Raw genomic sequence first — 13,035 nt, forward strand, 5'->3', positions numbered from 1 at the left:
TAGATGTGATCTATATGGACTTCAGTAAGGCGTTTGACAAGGTTCCCCATGGGAGACTGATTAGCGAGGTTAGATCTCATGGAATACAGGGAGAACTAGCCATTTGGATACAGAACTGGCTCAAAGGTAGAAGACAGAGGGTGGTGGTGGAGGGTTGTTTTTCAGACTGGAGGCCTGTGACCAGTGGAGTGCCACAAGGATCGGTGCTGGGCCCTCTACTCTTTGTCATTTACATAAATGATTTGGATGCGAGCATAAGAGGTACAGTTAGTAAGTTTGCAGATGACACCAAAATTGGAGGCGTAGTGGACAGCGAAGAGGGTTACCTCAGATTACAACAGGATCTTGACCAGATGGGCCAATGGGCTGAGAAGTGGCAAATGGAGTTTAATTCAGATAAATGCGAGGTGCTGCATTTTGGGAAAGCAAATCTTAGCAGGACGTACACATTTAATGGTAAGGTCCTAGGGAGTGTTGCTGAACAGAGATACCTTGGAGTGCAGGTTCATAGCTCCTTGAAAGTGGAGTCGCAGGTAGAGAGGATAGTAAGGAAGGCGTTTGGTATGCTTTCCTGTATTGGTCAGAATATTGAGTACAGGAGTTGGGAGGTCATGTTGTGGCTGTACAGGACATTGGTTAGGCCACTGTTGGAATATTGCGTACAATTCTGGTCTCCTATTGGAAAGATGTTGTGAAACTTGAAAGGGTTCAGAAAAGATTGCCAGGGTTGGAGGATCTGAGCTACAGGGAGAGGCTGAACAGGCTGGGGCTGTTTTCCCTGGAACGTCGGAGGCTGAAGGGTGACCTTATAGAGGTTTACAAAATTATGAGGGGCATGGATAGGATAAATAGGCAAAGTCTTTTTCTTAAGGTTGGGGAGTCCAGAGCTAGAGGGCGTAGGTTTAGGGTGAGAGGGGAAAGATATAAAAGAGACCTAAGGCGCAACCTTTTCATGCAGAGGGTGGTACGTGTATGGAATGAGCTGCCAGAGGATGTGGTGGAGGCTGGTACAACTGCAACATTTAAGAGGCATTTGGATAGGTATATGAATAGGAAGGGTTTGGAGGGATATGGGCCGGGTGCTGGCAGGTGGGACTAGATTGGGTTGGGATATCTGATCGGCATGGACGGGTTGGACCGAAGCGTCTGTTTCCATGCTGTACATCTTGATGACTCTAACTACCTTCCCAGGTAGTGCATTCCACACCCCTCTAAATCTCCTGCCTTGCAACTTAAAATTATGTCCCCTTGTTACTGACCTTTCAACCAAGATGCCTTCAATTCCATCTATGTGGAAGATTAGAGCTAGGGAATAAGAGATCTACCTTTTAAGGCACATGAGGAGAATGTTTTGTCTTGAAGGTTCACTAGTGGATTTCTGTTCCCAGAAAAGCAGTCAGGCTGTGTTACTGAATTTATTCAAGGCTGAATTAGATAGATAGTTGATAGAAATAGGGAGTTAAGATTTATGGTGGCAGACAGGAATATACCATTAGGACCTTAATTAGATCAGCCACTTCCTTGACAAATGGTCTAGTCCTGCTCCTAAATTCTGTGCTCCGTGCTCCTAATTGTTTTCTGTAACCTACTCCTGTCCATATGTTAACTGTTTTGTTTTGCTTCATGCAAAAAAATGAGAAATTCTTCCTTTCTAACCAGTGACAGTTAATGCTTGGAAAATTGCACACTGTGGTTTGAATTTTGTGCTCTTCCATCTTACAAATATAGAAGGTATCATTGAGACTTCCAGTAGCAAAGCTCACATTATTGAGAGTACAAAGATGGAAAGTAGGGTACACATTGATGTGAGTGGTCAGAAAGTCGCTGGCAGTGTTTGTCTGGGCCTTGAACTTGGAAAATCCTCCCCTACCGCTCGTCTGAGATCAAATGCTGCCCATCCCCCAGAGATTTGAAAAGGCAAAGAGTTGAATAATTCTTCTTGACGCAACTGTGTTACTTTCCATTTATGTATGTACAGAGACTGAATGGAATGTTACTTGCGTGGGATTCTCAACAATAGACATCAAATTGTGTAAATCTCCAATGCTGATAAAATTGATCATGTATGAACAAAAGTGTATGCAAAACTTGTACGCATCTCGACTCCTTTGAGGTTTCGGTTGAAGAAATCACCTCAGATAAGATCAGACACAGTTTGCAAAGAATAAATCGTTCAACTCTGTTTCTAGGATATTGGGAGGAGGAGAAGACCATTTGCGCCCCACCCAGCCTGCCCCACCATTCAGTCCAATCATGGCTGATTACCCATTTCAATGTCTTTTACCCACCCCATCACCATAACTCTGTGTATCACTGGTAATCAGAAACCTATCAATCTCTAAAACATACTCAAAAGACTGAGTTTCTCAATCTAGAGAATGCCAAAGGTGCATATCCCTCTCAATAAATAAAACTCTACTAATCTTGGACCAAGGTGGCATTCCCCTTCGTATTTTAAGATTTTGCTCGGTTCTGGATACCTCAACCAAGGGCAACATCAGGAGTAGAAGGCAGTCTGCCCAACCCACCCGCTGGATGGACTTTGTTATTAGGTGCCAAGTTCCCTTTCAGGTCCAAATCTGTCTTTGCATTACTGTCTTTAAATTCTGAACTTTGTGATTTTAAAAGTTAACCAGACCTATGATTGAAAAATCTCAACAATTCTTTAACCTCCTACAGTGTGGCTTAGTGGCTGGCAAAGATACATGGAGCTCGTCGAGAAAAACGGGATATTCATTCAGGTAGACACATGACCTATGCTCTGAGACATCTATATAATAACATATTCCCATCTTTTCATTCCCTTGAAAGCATTTGCAATTATAGATATTTTAAAACTTCTATACAATATCTGTGAATTTTCACTGAACATATCTATATGTACAATAGACAGATATAATTACTGCAGCCAAAATGCAGAATAACTACAATTTTTGGCAACTGTGTAAAACTGATTAGCTATTTCTCCCAACTTTCTGTGAATATTGAGTGGCCGACATTACCCACTTTACACTATTGGCAAACATTAAAATTATTTCCGTGTGTGTGTGAAATGAAAGAAAAATGTTTTACTCAGCTCATCACACCCAGCTTACACATAGAGGAAAATTGTGCCACTTTGTATATGTGTACACACTGGCCTTGGAATTTGATTTTTAGCATAAGAAACTTAAGTTAGGCACTAAAATAAGAGCAAAGATCTGCAGGTGCTGAAGATGTGAAATAAAAACAGAACGTGTTGGATGAATTCAGCGGCTGTGGGACCGGCTGAGTTTCGCCAGCACTTTTTGATTTACCCACTGTTAAAATAAAACTGAAATCTCATCAAACCAGAAGATGCGGAGATTTCTCACAGCTGCAGTGTTTGAATAGAAATAGCTGAAAGACCAAATTTCAAATCCTGTTATCTGTACCGTGTATTCAGATGTATACTTGTATACAGGTGTTGTATACATAGGTATACTGTATAGAAAAACACACGCTAATCTCAGCATTTTTTCCAAACATGAATTTTATTAGCCAGTAAATTCCTGTAAATTAGAGCATGTTGCGAATCTTAGTTTCTACATCAATAACTGCCAAAAATGTCACAACAGAATAACTTACACTCTTAATTTTAAGTTTGATTTTAAATTCAAAAGGATAAAGCATAGATCTCCAATGAAATGTCTGCAAGGAAGAAAGACAAATTCAGTGAGCCCTGTGGGTCTTTCCTTTCTTTGTCTGCAACGATATTCTTTAGTCTGCTGGCAAACACTTCAATTTGCATTGGGCTACATTAACTTTCTCCTTCCTAGTTTATCTTTTCTGAAATGAAGAAAACAGCTGCCTTAATTTACTGCTTGTGTAATTGTATTATTTTGTGACTGCCTGCTTCAGTGTCACTTATCATCCTAAAGTTATCATCCTAGTGTTAAATGGTTCCAGAACATTTGCGTGTCCGATTTTAACAGAGCGTTACTTGTATATTCAAATGCAGTTATGTAATGTAAACAATGTTTTTATATCTCATTTCAGTATGCTTCCTAAACATTCTATAGTATTATTTATTAAAAAGTTAAAAAAATAAAAGAAATTGATTGCATAAAAGAAACGGAATCCTTCAGTCCATATACACAGAACCAAGATATTGAGTGATATTCCAGCTCTTTGTAATGGTGGGCCGTGCAGTCACAAGAACCTCGAACAAGATTATCTGTAGACAAGCATAATGTGCCATTAATTTAATTTTCAGATTAAGCGTGCCATTCAATTCCTGAAAGCAGAACGTCATGGGGTGTTTCTTTCCTTGTAATGTAAAAAATGTATTTGTGACTTTTTTTCCCCTCCATGTATTGCATATGAAGCCAAAAAAATAAATGCTTGAAATTTCAGTGTGCTGTACATTCCTACAACAGTGGGTGGATGTAGTGTTGCTCCACATTTCGCTATGTCACTCAGTAGGCATCACGGAAATTATCCAAGTCTGTTTATAGGCACAGGAGTATACATCTGTTTGGTTGTTAAAACCATACACATGAATCCTCTCCATTGTAGCGCTACCTTGTGAGGATCTTACATGATGGATTTGATCAGCCTGTGTCAATTGTTAATTTGAACTAATCCAACAATTCATATTCATCTCACACTTTTTAACTGGGAATAAAACATCCCAAAGCGTATCACAGGAAATGCATATTAAAGAAAATGGATGCTCAGCTGAAAACTATTATCTTTAGGAAGAATAATGAAATGAGTGATGAAAAGTTGGAAGGATTTGAGTGGAATGAATTCAAGAGTGCAGGGCTTCGGTAGCTAAAGCATAGCCACCAATAATGGAGTGAAGGGAGGGCATACAAGGGATTACTGTGAACATTGAAGATCTGAAAGAAAAACAGAAATTGTTGGAGAACACTTAAATTCTGGAAAAGTCCCAGAGGATTGGAAAACTTTCAACATACCACCTTTATTCAAAAAAGGGAAGGAGACAAAAACCATGTAACTACAAACAGGTTAGCTGAGAGTCATAGAGACGTACAGCGTGGAAACAGACCCTTCAGTCCAACCCGTCCACGCCGACCACATATTCCAACTCAATCTAGTCCCACCTGCCAGCACCCAGCCCATATCCCTCCAAAACCTTCCTAATCATATACCCATCCAGATGCCTTTTAAATGTTGCAATTGTACCAGCCTCCACCACTTCCTCTGGCAGCTCATTCCACACACATACCACTCTCTGTGTGAAAAAGTTGCCCCTTAGGTCCCTTTTTTATCTTTCCCTCTCACCCTAAACCTGTGCCCTCTAGTTCTAGATTTCCCCACCCCAGGGAAGAGACTTTGTCTATTCATCCTATCTATGCCCCTCATGATTTTATAAACCACTATAAGGTCACTCCTCAGCCTCTGACATTCCAGGGAAAACAGCCCCAGTCTATTCAATCTCTCCCTATAGCTCAAATCCTCCAACCCTGGCATCAACCTTTTCTGAACCCTTTCAAGTTTCACAACATCTTTCTGATAGGAAGGAGACCAGAATTGCACACAATATTCCAAAAGTGCCCTAACCAATGTCCTGTACAGCTGCAACATGACCTCCCAACTCCTGTACTCAATGAACTGACCAATAAGGGAAAGCATACCAAACACCTATTTACCTTCGACTCCACTTCCAAGGAGCTATGAACCTGCACTCCAAGGTCTCTTTTCAGCAACACTCCCTATGACCTTACCATTAAATATATAAGTCTTGCTAAGATTTGCTTTCCCAAAATGCAGCACCTCGCATTTATCTAAATTAAACTCCATCTGCCACTTCTCAGCCCATTGGCCCACCTGGTCAAGATCCTGTTGTAATCTGAGGTAACCCTCTTCACTGTCCACTACACCTCCAATTTTGGTGTCATCTGCAAACTTACTAACTATACCTCTTGCACTCACATCCAAAACATTTATATATATGACAAAAAGTAGAGGGCCCAGCACCGATCTCTGTGGCATTCCACTGGTCACAGGCCTCCAGTCTGAAAAACAACCCTCCACCACCACCCTATGTCTTGTACCTTTGAGCCAGTTCTGTATCCAAATGGCTAGTTCTCTCTGTATTCCATGAGATCTAACCTTGCTAACCAATCTCCCATGGGGAACCTTGTCGAACATCTTACTGAAGTTCGTATAGATCACGTCCATAACTCTGCCCTCATCAATCCTCTTTGTTACTTTTTCAAAAAACTCAATCAAATTTGTGAGAGCTCATTTCCCATGCACAAAGCCATGTTGACTATCCCTAATCAGTCCTTGCCTTTCCAAATACATGTACACCCTGTCCCTTAGGATTCCCTCCAACAACTTTCCCACCACCAATGTCAGGCTCACTGGTCTATAGTTCCCTGGCTTGTCCTTACCACCTTCTTAAACAGTGGCACCATGTTAGTCAACCTCCAGTCTTCCAACACCTCACCTGTGCTTATCGATGATACAAATATCTCAGGAATGTACTGTCTCTGGCCTCTTGTTATCTCATTTTTGAAGGCTTCCCACTTTCCAGCCGTCATTTTACCTGCGAGCATCTGTCCCCAATTAGCTTTTGAAAGTCCTTGTCTTCCTCCAATTTAGAACTTCAACTTTAGATCTGGTCTATCCTTTTCTATTACTATTTTTAAACTAATAGAATTATGGTCGCTGGCTCCAAAGTGGTCCCCCACTAACACCTCAGTCACCTGCCCTACCTTATTTCCCAAGAGTAGGTCAAGTTTCGCACCTTCTCTAGTAGGTACATCCACAATTTGAATCAGAAAATTTCTTGTATACACTTAACAAATTCCTCTTTATCTAAACCCTTAACACTAAGGCAGTCCTAGTCTATGTTTGGAAAGTTAAAATCCCACACCATAACCAACCTATTAGTCTCACAGATAACCAAGATCTCCCTACAAATTTGTTTCTCAATTTCCTGCTGACTATTAGGGAGGCTACAATACAATCCCAATAAGGTGATCATCCCTTTCTTCTAAATTCAACCAAATTACTTCTCTGGATGTATTTCCAAGAATGTCCTCCCTCAGTACAGCTGTAATGCTGTCCCTTATCAAAAACGCCACTCCCCCTCCTCTCTTGCCTCCCTTTCTGTACTTCCCTGTAGCATTTGTATCCTGGAACATTAAGCTGCCAGTCCTGTCCGTCCCTGAACCACGTTTCTGTAATTGCTATGATATCCCAGTCCCATGTTCCTAACCATGCCCTGAGTACATCTGCCTTCCCTGTTAGGCTTCTTGCATTGAAATAAATGCAGTTTAATTTATCAGTCCTACATTGTTCTCTGCTTTGTCCCTTCCTGCCCTGACTGTTTGACTCGCCTTTGTTCTCAACTGCACCAGTCTCAGATTGAAATCTTTCCTCACTATCTCCCTGGGTCCCACCACCACCACCACCACCACCTCACATCTTAATTGTTTAAATCATCCTGAGCTGCTCTAGCAAATCTCCCTGGCAGGATATTAGTCCCCTTCCAATTCAGATGCAATCCATCTTTCTTGTACAGGTCGCTTCTACCCCCAGAAGAGATTCCAATGATCCAAAAATGTGAATCCTTCTCCTACACACCAGCTCCTCAGCCATACATTCATCTGCTCTATCCTCCTATTCCCACCCTCACTAGCTCACAGCACTGGGAGTAATCCAGATATCACTACTCTCAAGGATCTCCTTTTTAAATTCCTGCTTAACTCTCTATATTCTCCCTTCAGAATCTCATCCTTTTCTCTTCCTGTGCCATTGGTTCCAATGTGTACAAGGGCCTCTTGCTGGTCCCTCACCCCCTTGAGAACATTCTGCACCCTCTCTGAGACATTTTTGATCCTGGCACCAGGAGGCAACACACCATTCAGATTTTTTGCTGCTGGTCACAGAAATGTCTGTCTGTGCCTCGGGCTAGAGAGTCCCCTAACGCAATCAATCGCTTGGAACTCAATGTACCCCTCATTGCATTAGAGCCAGTCTCGGTATCAGCTCCCTGAGAATCTACCACACCCTACATTTACTAAAACAGCATACTTGTTTGAAATGGGGATAGCCACAGAAGATTCCTGCACTACCTGCCTATCTCTCTTACATTTCCTGGAGTTAAACCATCTATGTGACTGTATCTGCAACTTTTCTCCCTTGCTACAACTGCCATCTATCACATCCCCTGGCTCTTGTAAATTTCTCATTGCCTCTAACTGTCTCACCAACCGATTTATTCAATCTGATAGGATTCACAACCAACGGCACTCATTGCAGATATAATCCTCAGTAAACATAAGCTCTCCCTAAACTCGCACATCCGACAAGAAGAGCATATCAATCTACTAAAGGCCATTTTTGCTTCTTTCAATCTACAGACCCACAAAATACCATTGTCTTATTCATCTACAAAACATTGCTCCAGGCTAACTTAATACTTATGGCTTATATTTGTAAGTTTAATCAAGAGACATATCTCAACAAAACAAGAAATAACCCACTCTTTCTTTCTTTCTCTCTTTCTTTCCTCCCTTCCTTCCTTCCTTTCTCTCCTGCACTACCTGACCATGTGCTGCCTTTGTTTGTCCTCTCCCTTTTAAAAGTGCTGTTGTTTCGATTTCTTTTCCTCCAAAGTTCCAAAACAATGCAACAGCATATAACACAGTAATTGCTGCACCTGGAATGGGAGGAAATCACCTCCAACACCTAAAATGCCTCAAAAAAGGAGCGCCTGTTACAGCCAGAAATTTTTCCCATCCTCCATCTTGGATGCTTAGCATCCATTATTGGGAAAATTAGATTAGATTCTCTACAGTGTGGAAACAGAACCTTAAGCCCAACAAGTCCACACCAACCCTCCGAAGAGTAACCCACCCAGACCCATTTCCCTCTGAGTAATGCTATGGGAAATTTAGCATTGCCAATTTGCCTGATCTGCACATCTTTGGATTGTGGGAGGAAACCAAAGCACCCAGAGGAAACCCACGCAGACACAGGGAGAACATGCAAACTCCACACAGATAGTTGCCCGATGCTGGAATCAAACCTGGGACCCTGGTGCTGTGAGGCAGCAGTGCTAACCACTGAGCCACCGTGCCACCCAAATGTTAGATTCTGTAATAAAGGATAATAGTATGATCAAGTAGAGTCAGCATGGCTTCATGGAGGGAAAACGTGCCTGACAAATTTACTACAATTATTTTCAGCGGAAACATTCAGAATAAATAAAGGGGAATCCTTGAATATATTTGGATTTTAAGAAGGCATTTCATAAGATAACATACATTAAACTATTTAATAAGATTCACACCCATGGTATTGGAGGTAAAATATTAGCCTGGATAGAGGACTGGCTAACTAATAGAAGACATTTTCTGGGTGACAATTCGTAACTAGTGAGTGGCACAGGAATTGGTGCTGGGGCCACAATTGTTTACAATATATATTAATGACTTGCATGAGAAAAGTGAATGTACTATAAGCAAGTTTGTAGATGACACAAAAATAGGTGGGAAGGCAAGTGCCGAGGATACACAAAGAGTCTGCAGAGGTATATAGAAAGCTTAAGTGGGCAAAGCTTGGCAAATGGAATATAATGTAAGGTTGTGTGAGATTATACTTTGGCAGGAAGAATGCAGAAGCAGACAATGATTTACATGGAGAGAATCCTGAAGAAGGGCTTATGCCCGAAACGTCGATTCTCCTGTTCCCTGGATGCTGCCTGACCTGCTGCGCTTTTCCAGCAACGCATTTTCAGCTCTGATCTCCAGCATCTGCAGACCTCACTTTCTCCTCTGGAAAGCTACACAATAGAGGGATTTGGACATTGTGTACATGAATTGGGAAATAGGGAAGGCAGGTGGAATGTTGGCCTTTATTTTAAAGGAAATTGTTATCAAAGTAGGGAAGTATATAAGGCACTAGTCAGACCACAGCTGGAATAGAGTAAACAGTTTTGAGTCTCCTATCCAGCGAAGATTCACTAGGCTGATTCCAAGTATAGAGGGACTGTCTAATGAGGAAAAGTTAAGTAGTTTTGGCCTTTACTCAATAGAGTTTAGAAAAAAATGAGGGATGACCATCTTGAAATATGCAAGGTTCTTAGGGGACGTGGCATGGTAGATATGGAAAGGTTGTGGGAGAATCTAGCAGTAAAAGACACAATCTCAGAATAAATGGTCTATTTTAGACAGTTGAGAAATAATATCTTCTATCAGAGGGTAGTGGATTTGTAGAATTCTTTACTGCAGAGTGCTGTTGAGGCTAGGTATTAAGTGTATTCAAGGTTTTTAAACAGTAAGGGAATCAAAGGTTATGGGGAACAGGCTGGATAGTGGTGTTACAGGTTATTGGATCAGCCCTTGAATGGAGAAGGAGACTGATGGATGGAATGGCCTTCATCTACTCCTATATCTTTCGAAACACTGAATAGGGCAGACAACATCTGTGAATAGGGTAACAGACATTGTTTTAGGTATAGAGGAGTTTATAGAGACAGAGGTCTGAGGCCACAGCACTGATAGTTGGGCTCCATGAATTGATGTTCATCAGTGATCATACATTGGGTGGGGTACGGGAACAAGATTTGGTGTATGAAAAGATACAGGCAGTAGAGTTTTGGGTGCACTGAAATGTACAGCAGTGTGAGGCCAAACAGGAACTCAACTCTAGAAGTGACACAGAGGACAGTTCCAGCAGCTGGCAAGGCGGAGGGAAGAATGTTACAAAAGTGAAAGAAGACATTCTTTGTGATGGAGATAGAGCCCAGGATTGTAAAAGCTGTTGAGATTGCAAACAATTTGATACAGCCAGGGCCAATGGAGTCTGAGGTCCTACTATGGAATTTACTGCAGGTGCTGAAGAGAATCGCTTTGTAGTTAAATCAGTGTTTAGCTGGAATAAATTGTGATAGAACACAGGAGAAGTGTTCCAATCTTGGCCTCCTTAATGTTGAGTATAAAAACTCAACCCCAATGAGTTACTTACTAACAGGCAGCAAATACTAATATTAAGGACCACAACTAACCATTCGTGTGCATTTACATTTTTTTATTTAAACTTGGTAACAAATACATTAAATGATTGTCAGTTCTCTCAGAAATACAGTAAAAAGCTACACAAACAAATTTTTGCACCATATTTTATTCCAAAGGAATGAAGAGGATTAGGCAATTTCCACTGATATAGACTCCTATATATAGAGATGCCAGTGCCATTGATTACCACATTAGCAGTGATGCCAGTGATAATGGTTTTTGAAGAGGCAAATACCAGTGCAATGGTATCATTTCCAGTACTGCAACTAGTGACAATAATAGTGACATCCATTACTTTAGAGATAATAATACCATTGTTACTGATTGCAATAAAGAGATGCATTTAATTGGCATTATATACAGGCAGTCATACCATCACCATTATTTTAAGTGATCTTGTCAGTCATTGCTACGGAGGCAGTGATAGCATTGCATGCATTCATATTGAGACAGAGACGTCATTGCCATTCCATCATCATTCCCATTCACACCATTTAGATGGAAGTCACATATAATGGCAGGAGGTAGTGATGGATTAAGGTAATAACAGAAGAGGAAAACAGAGATATAATAACAGATGTAATGCCATGGTGTTGAACATTGATTTGAAAATATTGGAGGTTTCTCCTTCAGAGATGAAGGATGGTGAAGTTATATAAATGTACAATTTACAAAATATGATTGTATAACAATGAAGATAAACAATTGCAAATGACCCAAGGTCCCAAAAGTGAAGTAAACTGAATTGTAAGGCAGTTTCAGTTGTAGTTATTTCCTTAATGCTTCCCATATCTGACTGCACAGATGAACATATAGACAAATTCTTTTAAACAAAGGTAAGTAATCTGGAAAATACTGCTCATCGTGGTTACATTTGCCAGGTTCAAGGTTACAGGCAAGATGTTGTTTGGAAAATAATGGAAGCAATAATTTTCTCGTCTGATATCACTTCCGTTCATTATTCCCAGCAATCTATTCCATACAAAATGTCATCAATTTGCTTACTTTAAAAAATTTCATTTTTAAAGTTTCCAGAGCTATTTGGATATTTTCCATTTTTTTATAAATTGTTTGGATTAATTTGGAAAAGCCAATCTCCGTCCAAGGATGCCCATCTTAGCAGTGAGACGCACTGCTTCCAATGAAGGACAGTGGGGAATATTATGTGTTCTTGGATTTGGTATAGCTGGAGGAAAGGTTGTACACACAGCAAAAGCATTTGGTAAAATGAATTTATCTCACACCAGCACTGACAATAATCTAAGGTTGAAATCTATATATGCTTCTAGTATAGGACAAGATACCAACCAGAGGATAAAAGATCTATTGGTGAAACCTCCCTCTGTTGTCTATGTCACATTCCAGGCTGCTATTAATTTGATAGATTGCAGCTGCAGGTGACTTTTATAAACAGAAACTATTCATTGTAACAGAACTTGAGCATATGTGAGCAGCGGTTTATTCTACAATTACCCCTCATACTTCATGGCAGTACAACTATTGGGTTGATATTTTGTGCTTTGTCACCATCACTGCAGCATTCATGAAAAAGCTACTAGAAATTCCAACAAAACAGGTAAAATTCTGTTGAATATTCGATAGGAATTGGTGGAAGGTGCATGCAACATGAGCCAAATCATGTCTCACAAACTTGATTGAGTTTTTTGATGAAGTAACAAAGAAGATTGATGAGGAGTAGATGTGATCTATATGGACTTCAGCAAGGCGTTCGATTTCAGCAAGGCGTGGATAGCGAAGACGGTTACCTCAGATTACAACAGGAACTTGATCAGACGGGCCAATGGGCAAAGAGGTGGCAGATGGAGTTTAATTCAGATAAATGCGAAGTGCTGCATTTTGGGAAAGCAAATCTTAGCAGGATTTATACACTTAATGGTAAGGTCCTAGGGAGTGTTGCTGAACAAAGAGACCTTGGAGTGCAAGTTCATAGCTCCTTGAAAGTGGAGTCGCAGGTAGATAGGATAGTGAAGAAGGCGTTTGGTATGCTTTCCTTTAT

General features: G+C 40.8%; 1 protein-coding gene across 1 annotated transcript in view; it reads right to left on the reverse strand.

Annotated features, from left to right (window-relative positions):
* Positions 1-1,316: 1,316 nt before the first annotated feature.
* scml4 (Scm polycomb group protein like 4) overlaps positions 1,317-13,035 on the reverse strand; it is a 129,395-nt gene continuing 117,676 nt past the window's right edge. Inside the window, exon 8 of the mRNA XM_043687078.1 lies at positions 1,317-3,807. Within this exon, the coding sequence (XP_043543013.1) occupies positions 3,799-3,807 (9 nt within the window). The 3' untranslated portion in view covers positions 1,317-3,798. The remainder of the gene's footprint in view (positions 3,808-13,035) is intronic.

Source organism: Chiloscyllium plagiosum, chromosome 3, assembly GCF_004010195.1.
Source record: "Chiloscyllium plagiosum isolate BGI_BamShark_2017 chromosome 3, ASM401019v2, whole genome shotgun sequence".
NCBI lineage: Eukaryota > Metazoa > Chordata > Chondrichthyes > Orectolobiformes > Hemiscylliidae > Chiloscyllium > Chiloscyllium plagiosum.